Source organism: Ambystoma mexicanum, chromosome 1q (assembly GCF_040938575.1).
Source record: "Ambystoma mexicanum isolate Mex_15411 chromosome 1q, UKY_AmexF1_1, whole genome shotgun sequence".
NCBI lineage: Eukaryota > Metazoa > Chordata > Amphibia > Caudata > Ambystomatidae > Ambystoma > Ambystoma mexicanum.
Window position 1 is genome coordinate 178217841 of NC_090922.1, and position 14166 is coordinate 178232006.

Consider the following 14166-nt stretch of genomic DNA (forward strand, 5'->3'; position numbering starts at 1 on the left):
AAAGAGAGGAGGGACGAAACATTTTGTAAACTTTTTGATGCTTTTTCAAAGTGCCCCGGTCCCGTCCCACAGGACGGAGAGCTGTCCCAGAAGTGTGGAGGAAAGGGGACTATGGACTAGGAGTAAGGTGGTCACTAGGGTGAGTAACCTGGTTATTATAAAAGATCTGGCAAAAGAAAAACACCAGAGTAGAGTTAATAAGAAAATAATCTGGCGGTATGTTAAAGGCTGTCATAAAAAGTGGTAGCTTTGAACAATGGGAAAATCCCATAGGAAAATATTTGCGGTCGAATATTTACGGTAGTAACCACTGCCACCAGCCAGAAACTTTGGAGAGGGGGACTGGACAGTACCCTCTCGAAAATGAACACTAGGGAAAAACTATTAACCCTTCCCAGTACCTCCACAGTAAGATGGTTTGTACTGGTTTTGTTCAGAACTATTGACTAGCCAAGTCAATGGTAACTTTTCATGCCCTGGGAGACAGTCAGTCCCAGGGTATTGAGTCACTGTGACACACATTTGTTACTTCACTGAGGGTGCTGTGTAACACCTGTAAAAAGATGGTACCTATGGATCGAGAAACTCCATAGCCCATAAGCACAAATATAACCTAAAACACACACAACACATATGCCTAAGAGTTGGGAAAAAGAGTCTCACTCTTAGCAGGAGTAAAACATAAACCCTGGAAATCCAGCAAAGCTCCTAGGGCACTCTATAGGTAAGGGAAATTAGCCTTTTAAGAGAATTCTCCCTAACATGGGCATGCAAGGTATTTTCTGCTGGGAGTATGGCGTTGAAATCTGCCAACTCCACCTGTGCCTTAGCAAAGTTTTCACAAACTCTGTGGAATTGTATCTCTTTAGCGGCTGAGCATATTCCCGAAGGAAGAAAGGGATAGCTTTCTGGCTATTGTGAAGGGTGGCAAGGATGCCATGTGAATCTCTTCAGTCTGGGATGAACAATGCGGATAGTGTCAGCAGGTCCATATCTACGAGCACTGTGATGCACAGGTTTGCGTGGTTGCGGAAGTTGGGGTTTGCACCAGATATGCAGGCTTGTCTTCTCAACATGCCCTTTGACTGGTCTCATCTGTTTGTCAGCAAGGCTGACGAGAGCCTTGAAGTTGCAGACCTCCAAAGCAGCTGCCAAATCTTTGGGGACAGCTGTTCGACAACCTCAGCCTTTTCGTCCTAGGGGACAGCAATGGAGGGGTGGTTCCTTTTGCTACTACACATTTGTAAGTGCGAGAGGGGTGGCCAGTCAAAGGGACCAACGTAAGTTCCCTCATAGTGGATGAGGTAAAGGTGCCAAAGCCTCTCAAGCAGCTGCCTGTTTGCCACCAGGCAGTGCCGCAGCCGCTTCTAAACTGCTCTGAGCCCTTGACTCATTGTTCACCGGTAGGGGGCAGGCTGCCTCAGCATCTAGGAAAGTGGCGAGCCATTACTTCAGATGCCTGGGCTCTGGAAATAATAGCCCATGGCTATTGCCTTCCTTTTCTACGACCACCTCACGACAATCCGCCGGTGAAGCACTCTTTGAGGGTTCTGGATCCGCTCCTTGTGCAGGAGCTTTTGACCCTGCAAGAGAGGTGATTTTGAACCAGTGCCTGTGGCGGAGAGGAACCAGGGTTGGTATTCCCCATAGTTTTTTATTCCCACGGACGACGGAGGTCTGAGACCCATCTTGGACTTATACTTGCAAAAGTTCCTCCGGAAGGACAAGTTCAAGATGGTCACTCTTTCTCAGATCCTTCAGGCCCTCCAGCATCAGGATTGGTTGGTGTCATTGGACCTGCAGGATGCATATTTTCATGTGCCGATCCATCTCAAGCACAGAAAATACCTGTGGTTCTCATTTGGCGGATCGCACCATCAGTTTCGGCTCATTCCGTTCGGGCTCGTCTCAGCCCCGAGGGGCTTCACCAAGCTCATGGCAGTGGTGGCAGCGCGTCTCATGAGAGGGATTCACGGCTACCCCTACCTGGACGATTGGCTGATCAGAGCGCGTTCTCCCGAACATGTCTTGGATCATCTCAGCGTCACCTGCCACTCCCTTCACAAACTGGGCTTCTCCCTCAATTTCAAGAAGTTGTATGACACCTTCCCAACAGCTCCAGTACATAGGGGCGGTGTTGGACACGTCCTTGTTAGGCAAAGTTTGTATGTAGTACCCTCTGGGACCACTACACACAACTGGGACTACAGGTGTAAGCAAAACCAACCTTTGGTATAAGTCTGTACCACACAGTTTTTGGTAGCGAGCTGAGCAGCCAGGCTTATCTCAAGAGGGAATGTGAGCTTGTAAGGGTGTTACACAAAGGTCTATAATTACGAGTATTCAGATACACACTTATGCTAAAAGTTTCTTGGTAAAACACTTATTAATTTATTACACAGAAAACATTCACTAAAAGGAGGCAATCAATATCACACAAAAATATACTACAGTACTTCACACCATCAGGTTCTGAAGCATTTAAACTACTTTGAAGGAGGAGCAAAATGGCATTCAGAGCGTTTGAAGTAGGACCAAAAAGGCATAAGTTAATAAAGCAAATAGTTACTCATAAACAGTGAAAATAATTTGAGTTCACCAGAGGAGTTGATTCAATTTAATAGTAGGCCAAAGTCAATGGGCTAGAGTCGTGTATAAGAAAAAACGTTTTTGGTAGTTTAAATGGAAAAGTCTTTGCCATGGTTCTCAGAAGTAGTTCAAAGAAGAAAGATTTGTATGTCGGGTCACAAACTGACTAGGTCTGCAAGTTGCCAAAATTATACGCACTTTCGCAGTGAGAGGAAAGTTCTCTTGGTCGGGTTTTCACAGTACCTTATATTGAAGAAAAAGATGCAGCTTAAGACTTCTGTTCCTGGCAGTTCCTGCAGATCTCGCTGTTCCTGAGCCTCAGTCGTGGGGACAAGAGGGAGGACGTCTGGGGACTCCGCTACTGCACGGGGACTGGTCAAAAAGCTGGCAAACTGGAAAATCTTCCATTCCGGTAGCTGTCTTCAAGCACACAAACTGGTGTGCTTCTCCCTGGCTATTCGGTTTCCTGCAGCACTCAGAGGAAAATGCAACCAGCTCCGAGAAAGGTGTCCAGGTGATTTAAGAGTTGATTGGTCCCACCGACTCAATGGGAGAAGTCGTCCTTGAAGGGCTTCTGTCGAGATGAAATTGGCGATTTGGGCCTGCAGCAGGGGTTCACCGGGTAAACCAACGATCCAGGAGTTGCAGCAGCCGTCCACTTCCAGCTCGTCTTTGGTTCTTTCGTTCCGGTGGTCGACTCTGCCTTCCAAGCCAAGAGACTACTTTTTAAACAGTTTTCTCCATTCATTCCAGCTTAGCTGCCCCTCACCCAGCAGGGTGGGTGTCTATCCTCGCCAGACATTCAGCCAGCCAATCGTGCCAGAGTGCATTTGGGCCTCCTAGGAGACTTCGCACAGGGAGTTTTCGGGCACCTCTCTCACTTCCTGCCCACCCCAGACACTCTGGCGCCAGAGGCTGTCTTCAGTCCTGAAGCCCGCCAAAGACGTAGGAACAAAGGGACCAAACCTGGTTTGGCGCGTAGAGACAAACTCTAGAAGGACCTTTCCAAAAAGAAATGGTGAAAAAAATAAGACCGGGACCTGTTTAAACAAAGGGGGCTCAGATGCCATCTTGAAAAACATGGCTCCTGTGATTTTTAGCTACCAGTGTTTGTGGTCTTAAAAAATCATGGTAGTTCGTTGTAAAACTACTGTCACCTACCATTTCGATAATAAAGTGTTGCATTTGACTGCTACATAGAGGCCTGTATGTCTGTCCTAATGGCTTTCATCTCTTTCAAGATGTCTTTGAGGTCCCCTCTGGTGAGCGTTGGTGATGTGGGGCCACCTCCTGCGGACTTTCTGTCTGTGGTTGGGTGGGTGACAACCCCGACGTCCTGTCGCTGTCTCTGAAAAAGCTGTAGGGACAAGAGCGACTGGGCAGATGCCCGATTGATTGAGCTAGTTGCATGTGATGGCTCTAGATTCGCCCCACAGTAAGTCTCTAGTGCTCTGAGTTTTAGTTCCTGCAACGTACCTCCCTGTCTGGTCTGGTTCTGTCAACCCCTGGGCCTTATCCCTTCAGTCCCTATATCTGTGCTTCAAGGCGCTAGTTCTCCGTGGGGGGACCTTTGGAGCTGGCGGGGGGGGGGGTGCTCCTGTGGGTTGTCCTCGTGCCGCACTGGAACGCTATACAGCTCCCTTCTGGCCCCCCTTCCTCAGGGCCTTTACCCTTTTCTCTGACTCCCCCTTGTGTGCTGGGGTCCCTCACCCCGTCTCCTGATGCTGCCCAGAGGGCCGTAAGTCTCGTTCTCCGCTATAAGCAGTAAGTCCTGTGTCCTGTCTGCGTTGCCCCCAGAGCTGGGCACTTGTGTCCTGGCGCTCCCTGGATGGAGGTATCCTCCTTGGTGGGTCCCCTCATTGTCCTCGGGACTCAGCTCCCTCTGGGGCTTAGGCAACTTGTATGTGTGCAGGTCTTTCAGGGGGTGCTCTCTTCGGTGGGCCGCCGGATTCCCCCCCCCCCCCTCCCTCCCATTAGCGCCCATCACCTGGTCCCATTTGGTGTATGCCCGGGCTACCCGGTGTGGCTTGCGGGCCTCCAGGTCTGATTGTCCCTTGCCGCCTGGTTCTCTTCGTTGCATAGGGCCTCTCTGACCCCAAGCCCACCCCTCCCCCCTCGACTATCCCCCCCCACCCCCTCTTAAAGATGAATTTTCCCAGTGAGCTTGCCACATTTCCGGCTTGTGCTCCTGGGGAAGACACTTGCTTTCCACCGTCTCCTCGCCTCTACTGCGACCTGTTATTTGCCTGCTGGCAAGGACCTCCTCCTCGAGCTCCTCTCTCCGCTCGGGGCTACGGTCCTGCAGCAGCCCCTCGTAAAGAGTCTCCTCCTTCAAACCTCCTCACAGGTACAGGCTGGGTCCTCGCCTGGGTCCTGATCTTCTCCAAAACCTCGGGTGCCTATTCTCGGTCTCCTCGTGGGGGCACCCCTCTGTTGGCTGTCAACCGTCTGATGCGGGGTGAGCCTCCGCTATCCCAGGCTTTGTGGGCTTGGGGGTCCTCCGGAATCTCCTATGTTCTGTCTGCTACCAGCATGCTATGTTCTGTCTGCTACCAGCATGCAAGGGGGTGCCTGTGAGTGGCACTAGCTGGCTTCCCTCCTTCAGGACTTCCAACAATGCCAGTTGTAGTTGCTGGGGCCTCACGATGGGGGGCAAGGCTCCTCTGCTCTGCCGGCGTCTTCTCCCCGGGACACACTATAGTCTTATTGACTGGCACCTCAGGGGCTCCCGTACCGGCCCCTGTCACACGACCCCTGCTGGGAGTGAAAGTTGCCAATAAGCCCAACTGGCGAGGACGGAGCGTGAGCCTCACACGTCCGCCATTGTACGCGCCCCCTTGCGGACTCGACGCATCACTTTCAAAGCCATGTGTATCCCCATTGCGTCATCCAAATCAGCCCTTAATTCCTTTGAGGTAAAATTGTCCCCCTACCTACCTTCCAGGAACCTCAGATCTCGCACGACACCTAGTCTAGTGATCCCACTCCATAAGGCTTGATGGTTCCTCTTTCTCCATCCAAGCGCCAATCATCTGGAATTCCCTTCCTCTACACATCTGCAACATTGAAAACCACCTAAAATTTAGAAATGCCGTGTTAGGCAGAATCCTGTGCAGGGACCACTACACACAATTAAGACTCCAGGTGGCAATACAAGTTTTACCTTTGGTACAAACTTGTACTATTATGTTAAAGCAGTAGCAGTAGCGGAGCAGCCAGGCTTATCTCAAGAGTTATATGAGCAGTAGCAGAGATTACACAAAGGGACCACAATTACTGTGAATCAAGCATAAACACAACCCTTCTATTAATTCAAAATCACACGTAAAATATACTACAACCAACAAATTCACTTTGGTACCTCTAACTCAAGTACCTTATGTTTTAACGGACCGGTGTTGTGAAACAAGACGTTACTGGGAATACACTTGCGATCACTTTTTGACAGTAATGACAGTTCGGTCTTACTAAAGAAAAGCGTATCCGCGGCAAGAAATGTTACCGGGGCAAAAACACACTTAGCACCCGAGTTAACCAGAGAGAGTTGGGGGCAAAAATCATAGGCAATACTTTTGTCAAGGCAGACAAACAGAGAACACTAGTTGACAAGAATTCAAGAGTCAATATGGCCGGAACCAGTGTCAAGTGGAACCGGGTTCCTGTTGTCGAGGATCACACAGTAGGACAGTTCAAGATTCAACTTTGCCAGGAGTACTTAGATATTGTCAACAGAGGAAGCAAAAGTTATAAGGAGGGAAAACTTGGAGGCGAAGGGGTTCACCCTAATTCTTCAAGCAGAACACAGTACCTTATTCAATGAAGAAGCTTGTGCTGCAGCAGTTGTTCCTGGTAGTTTTCTGCAGACCGACTGTTCTTGGAGCTTCGGTACCAAGGAGGACGTCTGGAGGGGTCTGTACCACACAGGGATGAGGCCGGCAGCAGCGAAGGTGAATATAAGGTGCACTCCTTAAAAACAGGAGAGGCTCTTCAGGTGGCTATCCGGACCACTACAGCTGTGTGCAGCGATTTCAACCAAGAAGAGGATCCTCTGGCTGTGGAAGATGAGCTGGTTATCCCCACTGTTCGTCGAAGGGTAGATAGCTCAGGACTGCAGCAGGGCTTCACCGGGACAGGGTAGTTGCAGCAGCCATCTTCTTCTCTGCTTCTCTTCGGTTCCCTGTAGTTCCAGTGGCGACTCTGACTCCTAGCCCAAGAGACCTGCCTTTTATGCGAAAATCCCCCATTCACACAGCCTGGCTGTCAATCACGCCGCAGGGGGGTTGACCAGCCCGGACAACCACCTCAGCCAATCATGGCAAAGTGCGACTTGGGTTTCCTAGGATTCCCTGTGCAGGGGGTGACTACACCGGTCCTTCACATTCAGCCCACCTAGACACCAAGGCGCCTGGAGGAGGGCTTCTTGGCAGAAGCCCGCCAAAAGACAGTGAACAAAGGAGGCAAACCTGGTTTGCTGCGCTAAGTAAAACAAAAGAAGGACTTTAACAAAAAGAAATGGTGAATAAACACGACCGGAGCCAAAAGGAAAAGTATTTGGTCAAGCAGGTTTAAGTTCGTGGCTAATATAATAGCCTAAAACAATACCACGTTTAGGGGTCCTGATGGATAACAACCTCACTCTGGAGCCACAAGTAAACTCTGTAATCAAGAAATGTTTCTTCCTCCTGCGAGCAGCAAAAAGGATCCTACCGTTCCTGTCGTTCGCCAACAAAACACTTACATCATCGCTCTGATCATGTCCAGAGTAGACTATTCCAATAGCCTATACCTGGGCATGACCGAACGACTTCTAAAAAAACTGCAACGCATACAAAATGCAGCAGCCAGACTCCTCCTCAAGCTACCCAGAAGAGAACACTACACCCGCGCTACAAATACTACACTGGCTACCACTGAAACAATGAATAAAGTTCAAGGCCATGTGCATCACGCACAGAGCAATACACCAACAAGGTGCAGAATTCCTAAGCGACAAACCGCCTACACCACCGACAAGAACACTAAGATCAAGCACCGACATACGCCTGGAACCAAAACCATACAACAGAAAAACACTCGGAGGATCGTCTCTCTCACCAGGCACCCAAAACCTGGAATGACCTACCTAAGAATATACGGAATACAACAAACCACCTAGCATTCAGGTAACTCTTCAAAGCGTAACCACAACTGAGACGCACTAGAATGCCCAGACATTAAAACAATGACGAAAATAACTCCAACCTCGACCACTCTCAAATTGGACAAACACTCAAACCAAAGAACCAACCACTCGACGGAGCATAAAACATCATGAATAATAGCCACAAAGTAAGGCTGCAGAGACTGACACATAGCTAGACCCAGACGAAAGCCTCAAGTGACTCTCCCACGCGTACGTACCGGACAAACATATCCAGACCGGCAGACTCATCTAGATAGACGTTGGCCTGCGTCATATCTGGATAGGATCAATTGAAGGATAACATACCTGCGCCTAGAAAAACGTGAATGCTAACATGTGCCACACCTAGAGTAGTGAACACTAGCCTGCGTGGCGCTCAGATGGAGTTGTGAATGTTAGCATGCCCACACCTGGACGGGTCTCTAAACACTAGCCTGCGGCACATCTAGATAAAAGTGCAAACGTTGGCATGACCACACCTGGATGGAGTCCTAAACATTGGCCTGCGCCGTGTCTGGATGGGAATGTGGGGGCCGGCAAGTGCCGCACTCGGACAGAACTGTGAATGCTAGCATGGTAAAGGTCAGGTAACCCACTAACCAATATAAGCTCAAACTCTGCATACTTAACTCACTCAAAAAACTCACACAACCATCTCTCGCACAACAAGCCGCAGGCACTTCATAACACTGCAACACATAAGCCGGAACAACAGCACACGCGGACTGACTCCGGTCCGATACCCGCACCAAAGCTCAGCACCCGGTGTATACTGAGTTGAAGCTGCCAACAGAACACCACTCCTCACTATCCTACTCCCTTCTTCACCTTACTAACCCATCCCACCTTTATCGTTTACAGATCCGCCTGGGGACCAATTCCGTTGGTGACGGTGCACGGTACAAATACCTTTTAACATTTAATATATAGTATAATCGCGGTTGAAAGGTTAGGGTAGATACCACTGCCACCATCCAAGTCTAAATGTTAAGAGAGAAACAATGCTCTAGGAGGTACAGATACAAAGGGCTAAGGATTAACCCTTTCCAGTACTCCATGTAAGATGGGGTGTACTGGATCTGTAGTTAAATGACTAAGTAAAGTTAATGACAACTTTACCCTTTTCTGGGGGACACTAGTCGGCCTCAGAAATGGAGTCGGTGGGATGCCTTAAAGACAACCCTGTGTCACTGCACTGAAGGTGCTGTGTAACACACAAAAGAAGGGGGCCACTGAAGTGGTGTACTCCAGAATCAACAATCACAAAAGCAGATGAAATCAACATGGCAAAAACATGGGTATGAGTGGGGAAAAAAAGAGGCACACACTTACCAAGTGAAATAAATAACTCCAGAAATCCAGCAAAGCTGCCGGGGGGACTCACTAGGTGAGGGAAATTGCCCATAAAATGAGAATTCTCCCTAACAGGCCCTCAAAACCTGGCTCTTCCCAATTCTCCAGCATGGGGTCTGGCATGGATTCACATGCTCATGAATATTCCCCGTTAGGCTGGGAATCCTCGGTAAAGTTTCAGTTTCACTTCTGAACTGTTCTTCTACTAACAACCAATCACTGGTCTCTGGGTCATACTGCCCTCTACCTAAGCCCCTCCTCTGGCAGCCATCTTCAGATTTTTACCGCCGTTCAAGTGTTTGGAGGAGTCACGCTATAGCTCTCAAGCTGCATTTAACGATTTTTCTAAGCGTTTACTCTATATTTTTTCCGGTCAATCGAGCCTCAAGCTCCATCGATCCATCATCCGACTAACGGGACCAGTTTTCCAGAACTTTCTACACCCCTCAAGGGTGGTTCTTCATCGATTTCCCTTCTTGGAGGATTCCAGAAGATTCTTTGAGGCCTACCCCGCGTGGACATGGCTGAAAAGAAAGGAGACTCGATGCCTCTTGCCGGATCTGCCTGGATGTGGACTACGGAACCTTTTCCTGGACGATGGGCACTCTGTGCCTTTACTGCCTACATTACGACCAAACTCATGTGGAGGCGACCTGTGCGTTCTGCAAGGATATGGTGCCCCGCACCATGAAGGACCGTCGCAAGCAGCTCTCCGAGTCAGAAAGAAGGCGGGTGGTTGGAGACTTGTACTAGACCTCTGCCGCCTCAACAAGTACATCAGGTCCCAGAAGCTTTGGATGGTCACCCTTCAGCACGTGCTGGGACAACTGGAGGAAGGGGATTTCCTATAGTCGCTGGACCTGGAGGATGCCGATTTCCACTTCCCCATTCACAAGGGACACCAAAAGTGCCTGTGCTTCGTGGTCCAAAGGCAGCATTACCAATTCAAGGCCCTTCCCCCGGATTTAAGTCAGCACCAAGGGTTTTCACCAAGTGTCTGGCGCTGGTGCAGTTGCGCCTGCAGGGGATTCACGTCTACCCCTACATAGACGATTGGCTCATCTGAGCGAAGTCCAGGGAGACCGCTGCCGAACACACGGCGGGGACCGTCCGGCTACTCGCGGAACTGGGGTTCTCGATAAACTTTGCGAAGTCCTGCTTGGTGCCACCACAGGACACCCTGTTTCTGGGGTCCCGGCTCAACGGTGTTGTCTGGCGTCCCCGTCGGAGGAGAGAATAGCAGCCATCCTGGGCAAGGTACAATGGCTGTTGACCCTGAAGATCGCAAGGGTGATGTCCATCAAGTACCTCCTCGGCATGATGTAGTCCTGCATTTACCTCGTGCGCCTGTGCAGGCTGCGGATGCAACCGCTGCAGGACTTCCTAGACGCCTGTTGGATCCAGGTATTGGTAAGCTTCGAGGACAAGATCACCCCCTGTGGTGGGGTGTCCACACGCATCTGTTGGCGGGTGCGGATTTCCAGACCCCGAGAAGTTGCACATCAACGTCCTGGAGCTCTGGGTCTTGTTTTGGGCCCTCAAGTCATTCCTTCCATCCCTCAAGGGCAAGGTGGTGCGAGTCTTCACCAACCGCAACACCACGACGATGGTCTACATTCGGAAGCAGGGGGCACCAGATCCCCTGCTCTCTCCAAGGAAGCTCAGGACCTATGGCAATGTGCCATTGTTTAAAGGATGTTCCTGGTGCCCTTTCATCTGGCAGGAGCAAAGAACACTTTCACCGGCTCACTCAACGGGGAGCTGCGCTCTTGCCACGAATGGGGACTTCGGCAGGATCAGGTGGACCTACTCTTTCGACGATGGGGCAATCCCCAGATTGATCTGCTTGCGACGGCGACAAACACCAAGTGCCGGAGGTTCTCCAGCAGGTTTCCCCAGCCGGGGAGAAAGGGGGATGCGTTCTCATTCCCCTGGGACGGCCGGTTTCTCTATGCGTTGCCGTTGCTCCTACGACTCATCAATCAACTCAGACAGTTCCGGTGCAGGATGATAATCGTCGCACCTGCGTGGCTGAGGCAGATATGGTACCCAGACCTTCTGGACTTGTCACCGTCCCCTCCAGTCAAGCTTCCGGCGGACACAGAACTCGCCAGGGAAGGAGGTGCGAGCCTGCACCACGACCCGTTGTCGCTGAATCTGCAGGCATGTCTCCTGCAGAATAGAGTTTGGTGGATACGAGATCCCGGCGGACTGCAAGGGGGTGCTTGCCAGGGCCTGGACGACTTCGACTCAAATGCTACGGACATAAATGGAAGAGGTTCACCGTCTGTTGCCGTGCACAGAAGATAAATGCTCTACAGATTACGGCCCCTCAAGTGCTGCTGTCGCTGGCCAAGGCGGGGCTGGCGCACGCCTCCATTAAAATTGATCTGGCGGCTATCTCCCGCTACACCAGAACCCCGGGGCGATCGTCACTGTGGTCGCATCGCCTGGTTAAGGAGTTCATGAAAGGACTTTTCCACTCGTTCCCACCGGTGAAGGGTCCAAGGCACCAAGGCACATTGAGCATGGGAGCTCAATGTGGTGATGACTAGGCTCATGGGTCCCCCGTTCAAGCCTCTGCATTCGGCACCTCTGAAATTCCTGTCGTGGAAGACTGCTTTCCTGGTGGCCATCAACTCAGCACGACGAGTGGGAGAGATCCAGCCTCTGTACTTTACTTTCCACACAAAGAGGGTCGTGCTGAGGACGCACCCCTCCTTCATGCCCAAGGTGCCGTCGGACTTCCATCTCAACGAGCCCTTGGTGTTACCGGTTTTCTTTGTCTTCGTCGCCAGCTGAGAGGACTTTGCACTTGCTGGATATGGCTAGAGCGCCGAAGTTCTATGTGGACCGCACAGTTTTCGGAAGACGTCAGTTGTTGATGAACTTGGGGAAGGCCCTCTCCAAGGGCTCCGTGGCTCTCCGGCTGCATCGCACACTTGTCACCGGTTGGCAAACCGACCGTTGCGTGGCAGTCGGAGCCCATTCGACCAGAGGGATCGCTGCAACTATGGCGTTCCTGTTGGGTGTGCCCCAGCTGGACATCTGCCGGGCTACTACGTGGAAGTCGACGCACACCTTCACAAGATTCTACTGCGTCGACCGGGATTCCAGGGAGGAGTCCAGAGTCGGCCAAGCAGTGCTGCGCAACCTGTTCGTTTGAAGGTGAGCCTGGTGAGATTTGAGATGCTTAATGTGGAGTCGTTAAAATGCTTAATGTTGAGCCTTGCCACCTCCTGTGGTTGTGCATGTGTACTGCTATGTATTGTATTCAGGAGCATGTGAATCCATGGCAGACCGCATGCTCGAGAAGGAACAAGTTGCTTACCTTTAACTGTTGATCTCCAGCATGTGTCTGGCTTGGATTCACATGCGAACCCTCCCACCAACCCCTCTGCGGCTCTTCTCTTGGTCTTACTGCCACTTTACGTGCCATCAAATCTGAAGATGGCTGCCTGAGGGGCTTAAGTAGAGGGCAGTCATTGGCTGGGGGCATTATGACCCAGAGACCAGTGATTGGTTATTAGGCGAAAGACAGTTCAGAAACAAACTGATATTTTTTTCTTTTACCGAGGATTCCTAGCCTGACGGGAAATATTCATGAGCACGTGAATCCATGCCAGACCCATGTTGGAGAACAAAAGTTACAGGTAAGTTGTTCCTTACCTAGCCATGTGTACATACAATAATTCTATATATTAATTTAACTTTCGTTTCTTTGGGCTAATGTATTGACTGGGTACATTGTACTTACCTACTTCTTACATCGACCTTATAAGATATGTCATGCTGCTCTGTCATTGTATCAATCCTTTGGGTAGAACAGACTTGTACTACGAATTGGGGACCTGTATACCATGGGATAGTTGGACTTTAGGAAAACTCCCCCAACACTTGGTATAGTCGTACATGTTGAATTAGTATTTTATTGCACACAGTTTAAGACCTGGCATGTGAACTTCAGTAAGATTTCACAACCAAATCCACAATGCTAACTATTACCCATTGCTGTATTAGTATATGCCACTGGTTGCACATGACCTCTTTAAAAAGTTAGTTTTAGATTGAGTTGCTTGCCAAATAATTGTTGACTAGTGCACTTTGAAGAGTTTGTCAATTTGTATAACCAATATACTTATGCTGTCAACAGTAATTCTCATTCGGACTCTGAAAGTGGCTCAATCTCTGGCAGTGAAATCCGATCAAGTGGTCTGAGGAGCTCCCGTAAAAGAAGTGACTCAAGCTCACATGTGGACCGTGGACATGGGAGAATTCAAAGAGGGAAAAGGTAGTAAAACAATCCTGTAATGTCATTATGCGAAGTATGCATGAGTGAATGGGCAGATTTATTTCGAGTATCACTGTGATAATGTCTTAAGTCTTCCTGAAAAGAGCGACGTTCACATTCAGAATATAACTGGGTGGATTTTCAATTGCTAGGGCCCATGACAGAAAAAATTTACACTCGCCTCATGTCCTTTGTGAGATCAATCTTTGCAATACTGGTTGGTAAGACTCCGCCATCCTTAAATCATGAAAAGTGATGCATCAGTCTTCTGGATCAAATTAGCAGGTCATAGAGAATTGAGTTTGCTAAAAAGCTGTTTCATATTTTACTTTTCACTTGATCTTATAATGTCTGTGTCCTACAGTGCGTAAGTCAGATTTGCGTGGGCAGGAATTCTCGACTGCTGTTATCGGTTCCAGAGCCCAAAATGCGTGTGCATACTGCCTAGCAGACGGGCAGAAAGTCCCTGCATTTCAGCCAAGATGATGTGGACTGAAAGGTACATGGGTAGTTTTGCCAGGACACTTGCGTCTACTGTGCATTAAATGCAAGTGAATGCATGTGGAAGCATAGAGCAGACTCGATTTGGATTCTGCACCGTTGCTCCTAGAGGTAGACCTGTCTACCTCACCAGAAGCCAGTGGACTAGATGAGCAGATCCAGTGTCTAAGTTCATAACTATTGTTTCAGATGCTTGTTAATCTGCTTAGAACACATGCTGCGCATATGGTCCGACATCCAGTAGTAACCG

The 14166-nt window shown here is 49.7% G+C and overlaps 1 protein-coding gene across 1 annotated transcript in view; it reads left to right on the plus strand.

The window, feature by feature from the left end:
• Nucleotides 1–14166, plus strand: part of LENG8 (leukocyte receptor cluster member 8) — a 381640-nt gene that overhangs the window by 200117 nt on the left and 167357 nt on the right. The window contains exon 9 of the mRNA XM_069636827.1: nt 13278–13415. Within this exon, the coding sequence (XP_069492928.1) occupies nt 13278–13415 (138 nt within the window). The remainder of the gene's footprint in view (nt 1–13277; nt 13416–14166) is intronic.